Genomic DNA, 16,480 nt, shown 5'->3' with positions numbered 1-16,480 from the left:
TTGACACTTGTTTTCATAAAGGATGAAGATGTAATTGCATTGACGCATAGGTGTAACTCTAAATATTGGATTTATGTCACTCAGATTACCTGGAGTTTACTCTGCAGATCATTAATTTTACTTCAAATTATTTTGCTGTTTGACATGTTGTTTCATTAATACTTTCCCCCATTGCAAGCCTGAGGAGTTCTAATGTAGCTTTAATAGGAATATGTAACATTGTGGGAAAAACTCTGAAGGAGAACTAAGCATCAGGTGGTTAAGAGACAAGTGAAGACCACATTTGTTATTGTAGATCTTATAATTACAATGTAGTTGCATTATTATATTAGAAAATGTAACAAGATTTTTAATAATATGAAGAAGTTGGTTTCTGTCACTTTAAAGTGATCTGGTGCAGTTCTAGAAATGCAGAGATCCCTGCTCTGTGTGAAGCAGGTCAGAAACAAGAAGCTAAGTAAAGTGGTGGTCAGTGCTTTCTTTATTCAGGCACAGTGAAAGATGAATCCACAGACCTAAGGATGTCATGTTCTATTATTGAAGGTTGAGCAGGGACATAGCTCAGTTCACATGTATGCAATTGCTTTACAAGGAGAAATGCTAAAGTGATCTTTTGACAAATTAAGATTGTTTTCAGAAAGGACTGAAAATATGTTCTGCAGCTGTTAGAAGAAGAAACAGGAGGCATACTAGGCAAAACAGACTAGAAAGAGATGTGGACCAACTTGTCCCTTGTGACATTGGCAGGAGCTAGAGGCGGTATCGTAGTGCAGGTTCCATTAGCTGCTTCTGTGACTGAGGGGGCTGGAACTGTGAATATTTTTTTTTTTTTAATTTTATTTTTTTTTTCTTCTTTCTGCATTGACATTCTTTACCTGTCAGAAATGTTCTGAAGTGTTTGGGAAGCTCCTAAGTGTTTGGTCTCTGCTGCAGCTCAGAATGAAATTAGTAAGGTATTTAAAATTTTGCGTTGGAGATGGGTCATGTAAGAGGCCGGAATGACCCTTGTTATCTTTGTAAACAAAAAAGATGAGGCTTGTCATTGAGATGACGTGTTAGTACAAAGGGATTAAAATATTTCCCAAAGCATGTTTGTTTAAATCCTTGAGTTTAAGTATTTAACACCTCATCTGAAGAATTTATTGCATTCCATGTGTAGCTAATTATTTCTAAGTTGACTTGTCAGTATGACTGGTTATTCAAAATAAATGGAGATGAAGAACCTTTGTTCATTTCTTAAAAACAGAGATGCAGGACTCTACTCAGGATTTCAGCTGTGTGCTATGAAATAGTTATAGCCAATTAACATTTGACTTTCTTTTCCTCACCAGTGTGCTCTGTGTTAGCATATTGCTTTTAAAATATCACTCAAATTCTTCTGTACTTCAAAAAATTATCAGGATCTATATGGTGATTGTGCTTTCAAATGTGTACAGTTATAAGTAGGATTTTTTTTCTGCCTTAAAAGTTAGATCACTGTACCTCGTAATCTGTGGAAATTTTAGTAGGTGAAGTTGGGTGAGAGGCTTTGTAGTAACCAGCAAACCTCATCCAGATGCATTCAGATAGATACAGTGCAAGTAATGATTTCAAATAACTTAATTTTGCTGAATTAATTCAGTATTTTAATACTGATATATGAATGGCTTGAAGGACTTCTTTGTTGTTGAAAAGTTATAAAGGACTTGAAAAAAAAAAAGACTGGCTCTTAGCCAAGGAATAAGTTTTCCTGGCTCACAGTAGCTGTTGAAAGTGAAGGGTGGATGTTTCCAGAAATAATTTTATGGCGGCCACCAGACTTCTTGCTGCTCTGTTTTTTGACTGTGAAAATGTTGGAAAAGCATCCAAATACAGTCCTTCTGTCTAACTGTTTTGTCACTTGGCTACTGTAGGTATGCCACGTCTTAATTTTAGCACTTCCTTTGAGGTGTTGTGCTCTTCTGGGAATTTTTAATGTAATTTAGACCATTTCAGAAATGAAAAGGAGTTGCATTTTAGGAAAATACAGTGTACCTTTCACCATGGGTAGGTTGCCTGATTTATTTGCTATTTCCTTTCTCTTAGTCAAGATAGAGTTTTGCTTTTAACTGATCCATGTTTCTGCAAAATTTACAAAAGCTTTTTTATTTTTCGGACTTCTGCTTTTTTCCACTTCTCTCTGCATCTTCTGCTTCTCTGTTATATTTGTATGAGTCTTCCTCTTCTGATACTTCAGTGTCTAGGAAAGTGTACAATCAATTAAGCTTTTATTTTCTAGGAAAGCAGGCTGAATATCTTGTCTTAGAATACCTGAATACCTGCCACCCACGATACAGAAATACTTCACTGTCTTTAAATGTAACAGTTGCCTATGATTGAGCAATCTGGCCTTGCTAGTTAATATGAATGAGAAAGTTTCTTGAATATTTTTATTCTGCTGGGCATTTCATCTAACTCTTTATCTATCTAACTTTATCTTTCAGTACCAAGATAAAGAGGAAGTTGTTTTATGGATGAATACAGTAGGACCTTACCACAATCGCCAAGAAACATACAAATACTTCTCTCTCCCTTTCTGTGTGGGATCAAAAAAAAGCATCAGCCACTACCATGAAACCCTAGGAGAAGCACTTCAAGGAGTTGAACTGGAATTTAGTGGTCTTGACATCAAATTTAAAGGTAAGCACTTGAAAATGCATTTAGTCACTTAAAAAAACCTCCATAAACCCTTAACATTTTTTCACTAGAAGAACTGAAAGTTAGCTGCTACTAGCAACTAAGTGTATCGTGTTTTGTTACTTGAAATGTCCTGCAAGGTTGTCTTATCACCACTGACGTTTCAGTTTACTGTGAAGTTTTCATCTATGTGCTCTTTAAGGAAGATGCTTGCAGCAGATGCATGCTTCTGAAGTAACTAATTACAATTTATAAAGTAAAAGTGAGCCTCCTGTGTATGAATGATTAAAAGGATATTTATTGGATACTAATATTCTGGAATTATCAGTTCTGAAGATGTGAATTTATTTTTTTTTAATGGTGTTTGTTACTTGCAGACTCTGCAGTTGGAAAGGAGTAACAAGGGCTTAACATCTTGAAGTTCAACTTTAACGCAAAGTTAATTATTTGTACTTGGTTACTGTCCAGTTTAAAATACCTTTCACAAATACCTTTATATTTTTAGCTCTAACTTGTCATATGTTAGTTATGATGGAGTTGGTAAGGTTTTTTTTCGTTGTTGTTTCCTGCCCTCTCCCTCTATCCATACTGTTCCAAAGATGACATTTAACTTCTTGGTGTTAAGGGCAGATTCTTCTGTTGCATGATTTCTCTGTATGTGTTCTTTGGTACCCATAGTCCTTTCAGATCTCTCTAACTGGTAATTGCAGAGCTTCAGATAATAACACTCTTTTTGTCTGTATTGATTTTTGACATCTATGTATTTAGTCCCATTTGGATTTCTATGTGTATGTATTCTTTTCCCTAGAGGGCTACAGTTAATTGCATCACCAGTACTTAACTGGATGGAAAACTTACACATAGTATCTCTTGTGTGAGCACTTGCAATCAGATGGGATGTGGTTTCTGTAAGTTACCGAAGTTTATTCAAAACTGAACATCTGCAAAATAGGAGACTTGATTATGTTTTTGTTATAGGTAAGGTAAGTGGAGTGAAATTTTAAAATCTTCTTAGAACCAGTAATCCTTCTTGCAAATGGAAAGAACAGAGAAGGCAACTGGCAGCAAGTCAACACTGCTGTAAAGATTAAGTAAAACTGTCAGAATATGACACATCTTTATTTTTACAGCCAATTATATATGTAATTTTTACTTCCTTAAATTGCCCCATCTTTACAGAGGTTGTGTGATTCCAATTATGAAGGTACCATTTAAATGCAGCACCAAAGTGAAAAGACTCAGATTTGTGAATTAATGTTTGCTGTTATGAAGTGTCCTTTATCTTCTGAAGTTTATCCATAGTTAATTAATTTGCCTATCATATTAAATTTTTGTTAGATCAAGTCTTTCATTGTGTGCCTGGGAGTACTGAGCAGATTGTGCTGTTTTGTAGCTCAATTTTTGGACCTGCCCTTTTCCTTCTGAACCTGGGGGTAGCAATGTTAGTAGTCTGTTTTTATAGTGGAAATGTTGAGATGATATCAGGGGAAGGAAGTAGACTAGATTAACATCAGGGACTGTCTGAAACGCTTGAAGAGTTTTCTTAAAGGATCCAAAAAAGCTTGAGTCTCTGTTATACCAGAAGTACCTGCAGTAGTCTCACTGGTTTAGATTTGTAAAGCACATTGATCTAATTTTTCCTGAACTAACATGAAACAGATGAAACTTTCAGTTTATCTTTTGTTTCCTCTTGTGATCACTTCATAGTCTATAGTCAGAGGTAGTTTAGCTTTTCACAGTATTTTCTGCCATTTCTGAGGGAAATATGCAGAAGCAGAGTATTAGGCAAATCTGTTCTTCTGTGAATACACTCTGAAATAATTCTGTGAAATACTTTAGTAACAGAGAAATTAATGAGGTTTTTTTTCCACTGATTCTTTAATCTAAAACTTAGAGAAAAGATACTTGACAGGTACTTATTTTTGTTTAAAAAAAACACATAACTTGACTAACATTGAGCCCCCAGCTCCTCAGTGCATAGGAATTTATGCAGTTCCTGTTTGGTTACGAGAACTCTTTTAAAATGCAAAACTACAGGGAGCTGAAGCCATCCCAGACTAATACAGATTCAGAATGGTGAAAAAGTGCTATGGTTTTTGTACATTGTGATTGTTTTCATTTTGATTATGTCCCTGCCAGATGAGTTTTCTCTGTCTTCTGTAGGTTTTACAACAGGGAAATATCTTTTCCATATCTCTTATTGTGCTTTCAGGTTAGGAGTTTCAGTATCTGATTGTAACTGCTTGTGCTGATGTTTCGACACAGAAGGCTTTAGATTTTCCCTCTATCATAAGGATACTGCAATTTCTTCAGGGCTTAAGGTCTGATTTTCTGCTCATACTATTTTTTTCAGGTGCCTTTTTGCATGTCTGATAGTTTTACTAGTGCATCACATGTATTTAGTTGTGATATTGGGGTGTATTCTTTCAGACAGAGTCAGCATGATGTTGTTCAAAACAGGCTTTGAATGGATATGAGATCAGAGATTTCAGACATAATCTGGTGTTGATGGCTTGTAATTAAAAGTGAGGGATGTGCTAGTACCTTACCTTGCAGGTGGGGAGTTCCTCTTCATCCATGTCCCTTGTTGTGCTTTAAAATGTAACTATTAGTAACACGTTGGTGCTCTGTGTAGATTTCTAATCTAATGGACCTGCAGTGAATTTTAACTCCAAAGTGGCTGCAGGTCAGATGTTTTCTATAAAGCAGATGGTACATGGTAGCTGGTTGTTGAATAAGTATGTGTGCATGAACTGGGAAGCTGTGTCTGCTTCTAGTTTTTTCCTTTACAATCTGTGTCCACTGGATGAAAGATGAAGAGAATAATCTCTTTGCTGGTAGCTGGCATCCAGCAGCTTCAGAAGGTATTTCTTGCAATGGATCCGTGAAGTGAAATCTGAGTGGGAGTCAACTCTGTTTTACTATATATAATGTGCTATTAAAAGTATTAATATATCCTTATTTCCAAATTTAAGAGTAACAAGTATAAATTAACTGTAGCAGTAGTTGTTAGTACCTATTTAATGTAAAGTTACATAAAATTAAAGTCTCCTTGATATGCAGGTTTTAAAAGTAAAAAGATTGCTGTCTGAGATTAATTTTACAGGCTTAAAAGATGTCGTAGAATCAGTGCAATTTATATCAAATACATGTAGGAAGATTTAAATGTCATAGAACAGCACTTAAAATTAGCATTTGTATGAATAGTTCTTTTCCGATATGATGGTATCTCCTTAATGGTAGATCTTGATCTTGGCTGAAGTGATGTTCACTTTTTTTTTTTTTTTGGTAAATAATTGCGCCTGGATTGCATTAGTAAAAATGAAATCTTCTTGTAATGGATAAATTTTATTTCATGACTGCTCCATCCTCTGACCAGTGGTCCAGAAGTTGCTGTGATGAAACTGAAACAGACTTGTTGGTGTTTTTTGTTTTGTTTTTGTTTTTTTTCTTAACAAATACAAGCTTATGTTTTGCCAACAATAGATTAATATGTTTTAAAGTAAAAGAGCTTCAGGAATGGTTGACTATTTAACATCTGCAGCTGAAATTACTAGGAGCTACTCAAGTATGTTTCAATAATAATTTAGACGTTTGAATATGCATTTAAATACCTAACCACAGGGAGCTGCTTTTCAAAATTTTGGAATAACTGTGTGAAAGACTTGCACAGATCTTCTACACAAATATGTCAATCAGGTCTAATTTACGATGTAACAGGTAATCATGGTTTCCTCCTGTGTGTTTGGGATTATGGCAAGACTAACAATTACAGGTATTTTTCCTCTTTAAATGAGTGTTATAATAGTTTGAAAAATTAAATTAGATTATACTTTTGGGTTTTTATCCTGTGGAGTGAGTAAAAGGGCATTAGAATTGTTCTAATAAATTAGCTTCTGCAATTAAAAACTGTTCCCTTCTCACCATAGTTTGACTGGGCAGCAGTAGCAGGTAAGTGTGAAGCTGTCTTCATGTGCTAAGAATTATTTAGGCTGCAGCTGTCAGTAACTGAAGCACCATAGACTGTGGAAGTAAAACTGTCAGTTGAATTAGTGGACCTTGCACATATTTTTGAAATAGAATAAGAAAATTATGGCCTTGCAGAAACCTATTTTGCTGAGAATAGAGGTTTGCACTGAGATGCTTGGCACGGTGACTAATGGGGCTGATCTACAGTGTATTCAAGGATCCATGAAATAGTTTTTGTTGTATTTAAAAACTTGCCATGTAAAAGGATGCCTGCAACCATACAGAATATCTGGATTTCCCTTTTTTTACAAATATGGACAATGTTGTTCTTATACCACAGGTCAAATTTGTATAAATACCTTTGTGAAGAAAGTGATGGATTGTTAACATACATTTATGACTTTAGATTTTCAGCACACTTAATTCTCCTGTCAAGCTAAATCTAGAGTAACAGTGTTTTTTCCTCTACATACACCTGAGACCTAGTGAATTATTAAATGTATTGATCATTGGGATCATAGCAACTTCATTTAGAAAATTAAGTTTTGACATTGCCATACAATGCCAATCAGAGAATAATTAAAAGGGGAAAATTAGTTTTTATAACATCATTATTTAGAACTGTTATTACATGACCATACTTCTACATGAGAACTCCTTGTCTCAGACTTCTTCTGCAACATCTCTAGAAAATATGACAGCCATCCAGGATGATGTTTGGTGTTGTACTAGGAGATGGTCAGATGTAATGAGGTTTTATAGGGTTTATATGTTTAAATAAAACTCAGTTGATCTGACTATTCACAGGAAATTTGAAATTTGTCTTAAACATACCTGCTTTTCTAATGATTTCTGTCTTCGTGCTCTTTTAAAATTTGCTTGATGTGATACTGACATTACTGAAACTGTCTTATATAGCAGATGTTACCTCTTTGACATCCCTGATGTGGACACAATACAAAACATACCTATAACTTCACTTTTCTTTCAGACACAGCCATAACTTGGATATGAACTATCTAACATATGCCAGACTTCAGATGTGGTAAAGCTGTAATGAAGTGGACTTTAGCTTCCCCAGCCACTGAGCTACTTTCATTTAATCATTTGACACAGGGGACTTAAGCTTAACCATCTAATCCTGTCCTGTAACTAAAGGACAGCTTCAGCGTTCCCCATGGCTCTTGCCTTCATTTAGTTATGTTAGAGGAAGGTGAGAGGAACTGTGCTGTGTAGTATGGCTGAGGGTGAGATCATGTACCATGTGTAAAGTCAGACCTATCTTTTGCAAGAATTGAACAAGGTTGTTTCTAATGACACTGCTGGGTTTTTGTGTATGTGCACTGGAGTAACTTGTAATGTAGTCAATCCACAGTTGATTGTAGTAATACTATGATGTCTTTCAGTTTTCTGGATATTGCAAATAAGACCCATAAAAATGGGTTAAGGCAGTGTTTTGATGGCATGCTGCTGTCTTCAGTTTAGTCAAATGTCAGTGCAGTTATTTAACGTCAAAAGATACTTCAAATTATTTTTTTTTTAAAGTGGCCAAGGCCAGTGTTTGCATCCTAGAGTATTAGATGCAGAATGGCACATTTCAGTTAGTAAGAAAGAAAGAAAGAAAAAATAGTGGCAAATTCCAGTATCTGAAAGCCCATGGAGTAACTTGGTATTACAATCTAGTACCAAATTTGTCTTGGTTGATAACTACAAACAAAGGCAGCTGTGTTTAGCCCATAAAATGGGGAAGGTCTTTAAAAAGACCTGTTGTAGTTAATGTGATTTTTATTTCAGTAGTAGCACTTGCTTGCATCCTGGTGTTGTCCTTTAGTTGTGCTTACAATGCTGTCTGTGTGGCTGAAGCAGTCGAGAGAACCACCTAGAAAACAGCCTGGCCCCTGTAGAACTTCCCCAGATCAGGCTTCTGTGCTCTGGCACTAGGTAATACTTCATTTAGCAGCCTCTACCAGCTTATCTTTACTGTTACTTTAATTCACAGTGTATTTCCTTTGACCTCTCTGTATTGAACAATTCTTTTTGAGTTAAAAAATTCAACATAATAGGCATTGTCCTTTCTTTGAGTATAGTGTGAAACTGCTAGAAGGTTACAAAAAGTGCCACATATTTTGGAAAGAATTAATCCCTACTTAGCAACAAATCCAGAAGATAGGGATTTGTATTTTCTTTTAATTAATGTCAAGATGACTCAAAAAATCTGTTGAAGTGAAAAGTGCCAAGCAGAGACATCTTTTTGGGGAACATAGTCCAAAAAGTGTAGAAGTATAGGATCCAGCTCAGGAGGAGCATAAATGCTAACTGAGGGCTGGTTTTGTAGACCTGTGTTTCAACTGTGGTGCCAACTTTAATGTCATCCCTCTCCTGAATGTACCAGTACAGGTCCTGAAGATGTAATCTGTGATCTAAAAGTCTTCTTGGGACAGTTGTTGAGTTAAGTGATTATGTTTTTCGCTTTTTTTCCCAGCAAAAGCTTTCTTGCCTCAGTCTGAAAAATCCTATTTTTTTTGTCAGTGAAAAAGTGAAGCTTATAGAGTGCATTTGTGTAGGTCATGGAAGAAGCAAAGCTTAGACAGTGCTAATATTTTCATAAGAAACAGGAGAAAGAGGTGCATCCATTCCAGAATAGCCAGGGGCACTATTTTGTCCAGGGCTACAGGAAATCACTGCAACTATACATGACTGTGGTTAGCTCATTTCTTATTGTCTTGTTTCACTGGGTTTTGCTTGACCAAATATAACTCTGCATACTTCTATTTTGACAAATTGTTGTTATCAGACAAACAGTGTTTTGTATTGGAAATATTTTACTTGCTGGGGCTTTTTCTGTGCAGGTGATTTGATTTTCTGTTTATGTTGCAGGAGAAAGTGATCTCGATTTTGATAGAGATGAGAGCTGCACTAGGGCAAAAACTAGTTTTACCTCTTAGAAATGGGTCCTTGATTCCAGTGAAGACAAAAAGAGGAGGGAGGCAGGGCTAGAATTATTTATGTTAACTTCAGTTCACTGTTTGCAGAGTGAAAACATTCATGGGCGTTTTTGTCTCTAAATGTGTTGCTGACTGAATTCTTGTAAATATGAGTCCTTTTGTCTTATTTCATTTGAAAAGGAAATGCTAGAAATAACATTGGGATGTTAAAAAAAAAAAAAAGGCTGCCGACTGCAATACCTACAAATTGTAGATGGGGAAAATAGCTTTCTGGCTTGAAGAAGTGCATTTATTTTATTTCCAAATTCAGCCTCATGTGCATTCTTTGCATTATTTCTATTTTTATCTTCTTTTTTTTCTACCTTTATCCTGATTGTTTATTTTCTTTATGGTAGTTTCTTGAAAATTGTTGGGAAGTTTAAAAAGTTGTGATTTTTATGAACAGTATTCTTAGTCAATGAGCCTGATTATACTGAAATGGAAAGGTACTATAATATGCAGTTTTAGGCATTTGTTAATAATTTCATACCTCTCGTTAAAGTAGAAGAATTGTCGTAGTCTGTCCAGATAAAGCAAAATGCAAATGAATCTTTAATTAGTGTGAGTGATGTAGCAAAAAGATTATTTGAAACCTTTCCTTATCCAGTCTGTGGGATGTTTCTTCCTGTGGAAGGGTAGAATTGCAAAAACAATAATGTAGTCCTGTAATGTGTTTTTTTTTTTAAATGTTGTTTTTGTTACCTACTTGAGGATAACCGGGAGGGTTTAAAGACTCCAGCAAGTTCCATTCCTCCATTTGCTTGGTTTGCCTTTGCTTTGAGCCAGCTCATTAATAAATCATTAACTGTGCTTTAATTTTTTTGCAGACGATGTAATGCAAACAACTTATTGTGAAATTGACTTGGACAAAGGCAGAAGAGATGCATTTGTGTATGCTATCAAAAATCACTATTGGTACCAGATGTATATTGATGACTTACCAATATGGGGTGAGTGATGTGCATGAACAACTTGATCGCAACTGCAGGAGGCCTGTGGTAGTGTATTTCATGGGGTAATTTAATGGCTAAGCTTCATTACAAAAATCCCCCAAGTACGTGGAACTTACATAAACAGATAATACAAATAAGTTGAAGGATTGTTGCATTGAAAGAACAGTAGGATGGGTTGTACTAGTAAATTACAAAAACAGTGAAAAGCTGTTTTATTTCTCAAGCACTGATTTAATAATATTAAGTTCTTAGGGTTAAATTCTTTTAAGTGTTCGAGTGAGTGATAATTAGATAGGTCAGATATAAGGTCCATGTTCATAAATAACAACTTTTGTAAAACTATTTCAATATTTACACTTATATTTTGCTAGTTCTCTTGTTTGTTCATGGAATTATTACTAGTGCAAGAGCTGTTTGATTTGCTTTTATGGTAATTTAGTGGCTTTTAACAATTTTGCCAGTGCAGTCTCTGCTTAGATGAAGGACTTTTATTTTACTTGTTCTTACACAGTTCTAAAATTGCTCTTCCTGAGTATTGTTAGTCTGGGCTTGGAAGAGTTTGTATTTTGAATCAAAGTTTGTGTCCGTATTGCCATTGTCTCTAAGCTCTCTGGTTGCTTGTTGTGGTTTGTTTTTTTATACTCCCTTGTAACCTGTGATCACAACCTAGTAAAGAGTGCTCTGTAGATTGCACCCTTCCACTAAAAGCAATCAACCAGACTCCTAGCCCTATTTTTCCTCTTGTAGATATAAACTAAAGGGAAATGAAAAGCACTACAAAACAGATAAAGTTAGTGTATATCATCTTGAGCAGCTGGACTAGACCTGCGTGCTAAAAAAAAAATCTTCACCCTGCAACAGCTACTACACATTCCACTAAAAGCAATCAACCAGACTCCTAGCCCTATTTTTCCTCTTGTAGATATAAACTAAAGGGAAATGAAAAGCACTACAAAACAGATAAAGGTAAAGTCTTTGTTTCTTGTGTTCCATGAAAGAAGTACAGCTGCCCAAAATAAACAAAACCCTGCAACAGCTACAAAAGTAAAGTTTAAGCCACATGACAGAAGTTCTTTGATGGGTGGCATGCTGAACAATGCTATGCATCATTTATTCATTCTGACAGAGGATGGGGGTTTTTTAGCCCTTCATTTATAGTTCGTTTTTAAGAGATAACATTATAATGCCTAACAGGAGAAGTACTGATATATTGTATTTGTTCATTTCAGCTGATTTGCTTAGTGTGTGTGACAGCTCTGTGACAGGGCTTGGGGCACACCCTAATTAAACTGTGGCCTTTGCTGCACTTCTTGCACAATTGCTGGTATACTTTTAAAAAGCATCCATGAGTAACATTTGTTCCCACAGTTTTTTTTATGCTTTTGACATTTCAGCAAAAGAGCAATAATTCTTCTACGTAGTGGCAGCTATATAGGCTTTAGGCTGCCCAAGGATGATGGATGCTAAGCTGACTTCTTTGGAATCCTGTGTGGCTAGCAAGTCTTGGAGACTTTTCTTTTTCAAGACTGATTTTTCTGCTCTTATTTAGGAACATTTTTTCTCACCTTAAATACAGAAGAACAAACATACTTACTAAATCTTCTACACACTGACTAGAATTTATGCTCTCAACTGAAAACTCTGTTTTACTGTGGTTTCATCATTTTTAATGTTCTTCAGTCGTATGCTTCATATGCACAAGTCATTGTAACATGGTGCAGGTAACAAATGCAGAGAATCTAAGTATCATCTTAGTATGATGTTAAGAAGCTGGTTTTGGTAGTTATTTGGAACCAGGACCTCAAATTGTAATTCTTGCAGCATTGTAAGTACAGATAATATTATGCAAGAGTATAATCTGACATGTGGTGTAAAAGTAAGTAGTGCTGAAGACTTTGGTCTGTGGCTCCTGAGGGCTCGGTAAAACTGCTGCCGGACTGTAGATTGTTCAGTTAATATCAGCCTGGCTTTTGTTCCAAAAAATTAGTTTATTCTTGAAGGGGGGGCATAGAAAGGAGTGGATGTACCTGAACTGATCAGTTTCTCTTGTTCAGTTTCTCTGAACAAGCTTTTCTGATCTTTGGGTTCCACATACAGTGTAGAAAACTGTGAATGTAGCTTAGCTGCATTAATTCTGGTTTTGATCAGTCTCTGTTAAACAACAGCAGTAGTTCAGGCTCTGAGTACTGCCTAAAAGTTAAAGCTGTGAGGCTTGCTGCTCAATGAACAGTTTTTTGTTATAAATATTTCTGTTACGAATATGGCATGAGTGACACCATACACGTGGCTTCCCCAGCTTTCTTGGTGTCTTTGAACACCATACAGACTTGCCCAGTACCTTATAATGTGGTGGAAGAGATACAAAAGGAAAACTGGTATCTTTTGCTTGATTGAATGTCCTCACATAGCTGTTAACTTTAGTAATTATAATGGCATCTCTGAAATACTCTGCGTAGTGATACTTCTTTTTGTTTTATTAAGACAGTGTCCAGACCTGGTTGTCCTCAACTTGCATTAAATATATTTTGGGCCAAAAATACTTTTTTGTTACTATGTGTAAGCTATCATGTCGATACACTTCATGTGATTACCTTTTCCTTACCCTACTAGCCAGCATGTGATGTATGTATCACATCACCCAGTCCACAATGTTTTAAATTGTTGATTTGTGTCTTGCACCTGGATTAAACCAAAATTTTGTTCACTAAACGTAATTAATAGAGTAATATTTATTTATTTGTTGTGCCACCAAAAGAAAATAAGGATTCAGTTGGTGTTAATGTTTGCTGAGAATTCTAGGCAACTTGTATTTAATCCTATTCTTAAAGCAGACCACTCACTTCTCTGGACTCATCCAGATGGATTTGTGGCATTCCTCCTGTCTCCTGCCAAATAAGTTCATGTTTTACCTTCTTCATGATTTTCCACCTTGATAAGGTTTACTGATGTCAGTGTCATACACACAACCGTTAATATTTGACATTCTCCTTTGGAAGTCCTCAGAATATTCAGTAAGGAGTACTCTATTTTCAGTAAAGACTAGGCATAAAATAACTTAACTGCTAATAACTAAACGTTATGACTTCAGACTCCTGTTTGAGGGCTTTGGAAGGTTTACACTTTTTTTTCTGATCTTAAAAAGGCAACCAGATCTTTTAAAGTACATGCAGATAAAGCTATTCCATTTTCTTTCCTTTTTCTTAACTGCTGTCCCACAGTGGAGAAGCTAGACTTGCTTGTTTTCGTTCAGGGCATCTCCCTAAGTATGTGGAACACTGTGATCAGAATGTTCTTTAAGTAGTTTAGAGGTCTGTAATGTCATGGTTTTGGATACTACCATGGGAACAGATGGTGTGCCAGATGCTAGGCTGTATGGCATAGGCACAATCTGGCACATGTTTCATGTGGATAGCATATACAGGGCAATCCTGACAGATGAGCATAAGTAAAAAACATGACAGAAGAATACCACCTTGAAAATTAAAAAGCACAGGCAACACACAAGTGCCATTCCTTCACGTACCTTCTGCTTTGTGATAACCTGTTCCATGTCTTTAGCCTAGTTATTCTCTCACTTCCCATCTCACCTTTGCATATCTCAAATGGTGCTTTTATTGTGGCTTTCCATTTGTATGTGATCTCTGGAATAATGTTATTTACGTGAAAGGTGGTTCTTGTAGCCTGCTAGACTTGGCTTTTTAAATTTATTGTATATTCTTGATTTTTTCTGTAGTAAACATTTTGCGGTAAGTTACAGTGAGCAAGAAGTTGTGTTACAGAGTCAACTCATGAGGAATACAGACTGAAAGTAAAATTTTTAAGAGCAACTTACGAGTTCCTTTTATGATTGAAGGGATAGATGGGAATGGAGAAAATTCAGAATTCAGGGCTAAGTCGTGTTCCTGGAAGTTAAATATGTATTCAGCTAGTTGTTTATCTGATCAGAATTCCAAAACTAGAGGAACTGTTTTTATTCCTTCTGTTTCCTCTGCAGTGTTTTTAGCTGCATGTTTTTTTTCTTTTAATGCCATTACAAAATACTTCTTTCAGATATGGGTGGATTGAAGGTGTAATCCAGGTATTACAGTTAAAAAGAAGAGCAGAAGACATGCTGTGTTTTCTTTACTAGAGTTATGATGCCTTTTTTAGCTGGCAAAACGTTTGTAATGCATAGGTAGAATAATAATTACAGATTATTTGAAGGGTATACCTGTAACATATACTTACACTTGTTTACTCTGCAGGTATTGTTGGAGAAGCAGATGAAAATGGAGAAGATTATTACCTTTGGACTTACAAAAAACTTGAAATCGGTTATAATGGAAACAGAATTGTGGATGTCAATCTGACCAGTGAAGGAAAGGTGAAATTGGTACCAAACACAAAAATCCAGATGTCATATTCAGTAAGTTATTTGGTGATGCATATGATAAGAAACTACATGGTGAAATAGCTGAAAAATATATACTTTTATACATACTACTATGGATTACTACATCAGGCTATGTTAGAGGAAGATGTATCTTCACTCCTTTTTTCATTACTGAAAAGCCTTCATAGTTTTATTAAGAATAAATGTTAAATTATGATTTTTGAAACACTGCAAACAAACTGAAACTTACATAATCCACAGAAAAGTGTTTTTGTAGGAGAAGAAGGTACTGGATTCTGAGCTGGGACCAGAACCCACTGTAAGCATTCTTACTTTGCAGGCAGTTAGCATAAAAGCTTTTTTTGTTTCTGCAATCCAGTAGAAATTTGTTTTATTTATATAACCTTATTAATAGGTGTTTTTTTTTCCTGGAGCCTTCTGCTGTTGTGTTGAATTGCTGTGATAAAAGGTAATGAACAAACAATGTTTGCTGATCTGAGATAACATTAAAATTTTCAGTTTTCCTACTTACTAATTTGACATTACTTAAATCTGTAATGGTTCACTTCTCTTGTTCACCACATTTGCATACTGAACAGGTTCTTAACAGATTGTTTTTGTACAATGTGTTAGCAGTAGGTAACACTGTAAGATTTTATTTCAGAGGATATTCTTTCCACTTTTTTCTTGTGCTGAGCAAGGTACATAGTTTGAAGTGCAGTAATTGGTTTTTATCTGTGCTTTCTAGAATTAAGTTTACACTGATCTCCCAATTTCTATGGCAAAACTGATAGTAGAAATTTTGAAATTTTCTATTTCAAATTCCGCCAGCATTGTGAGGTCAACTTGCTCTGTAGATTTTGAGGTGGACAGTACTGAGTAGCTGCCAGTAATGACAATAACATTAGGTGTCCCCTTAAAAGACTTTGTATACACGGTTCAAGACTTACCTTTCCAATTCTGTTGGCAACACTGGGCAACTGCTGGACTGGTGTATGTGTGGTGTTTAGTTCACAGATTGTCTCTGGCAGGCTTACTCTAAGCAATGCTTCTTAGCAGCAGATGCTCTAATGAGAAATATATCTGTTTAAAACAATGTTGAAAGCTGTTAATGTTTGGAGCTCATAATCTTGAACAAGAGTGCAATTTGAATTGAAGAATGTTAGTATCATACTTCAAAGTGAGTAATACTCGAGTCTTGGGGGTTTTAATCTGTCGCAGAACTATAGCAAGTGATAAAGGTATTCAATCTACATTTATATGCTTTCCTCTATATTGAACAGGAGAACATTTGCTGGAAAGGATAGTTCCTTGTCATATACTTTAAAAAGATATGCATAAGGGGCTGCATTTGTTTCAGGTTTACTAAAAATCCTGATATTTTCTGATCTTGGTATGCTTTTGAAAAAAATTTAGTGAAGATTTGTGTTTAATTTCTGAAATTGCATTTAAAAATTAAAATGAAAACTATAATCTGGCAAGAATTATGAAAAATACTTTGTTCTACCTTATTAACACCATATAGTTCACTAGTACAATTAAATCTT

The 16,480-nt window shown here is 35.5% G+C and overlaps 1 protein-coding gene across 1 annotated transcript in view; it reads left to right on the top strand.

The window, feature by feature from the left end:
- The first annotated feature begins 2,465 nt into the window (after positions 1-2,465).
- Positions 2,466-16,480, top strand: part of TM9SF3 (transmembrane 9 superfamily member 3) — a 36,053-nt gene continuing 22,038 nt past the window's right edge. The window contains exons 1-3 of the mRNA XM_010000789.1: positions 2,466-2,658; positions 10,436-10,558; positions 14,806-14,966. Coding sequence (XP_009999091.1) covers positions 2,493-2,658; positions 10,436-10,558; positions 14,806-14,966 — 450 coding nt within the window. The 5' untranslated portion in view covers positions 2,466-2,492. The remainder of the gene's footprint in view (positions 2,659-10,435; positions 10,559-14,805; positions 14,967-16,480) is intronic.

Source organism: Chaetura pelagica, unplaced genomic scaffold (genome assembly GCF_000747805.2).
Source record: "Chaetura pelagica isolate M959 unplaced genomic scaffold, ChaPel_1.0 scaffold166, whole genome shotgun sequence".
Classification (NCBI taxonomy): Eukaryota; Metazoa; Chordata; class Aves; order Apodiformes; family Apodidae; genus Chaetura; species Chaetura pelagica.
Note: the sequence above shows the minus strand (reverse complement) of the source record. Positions and strands in the feature narration are given on the sequence as shown.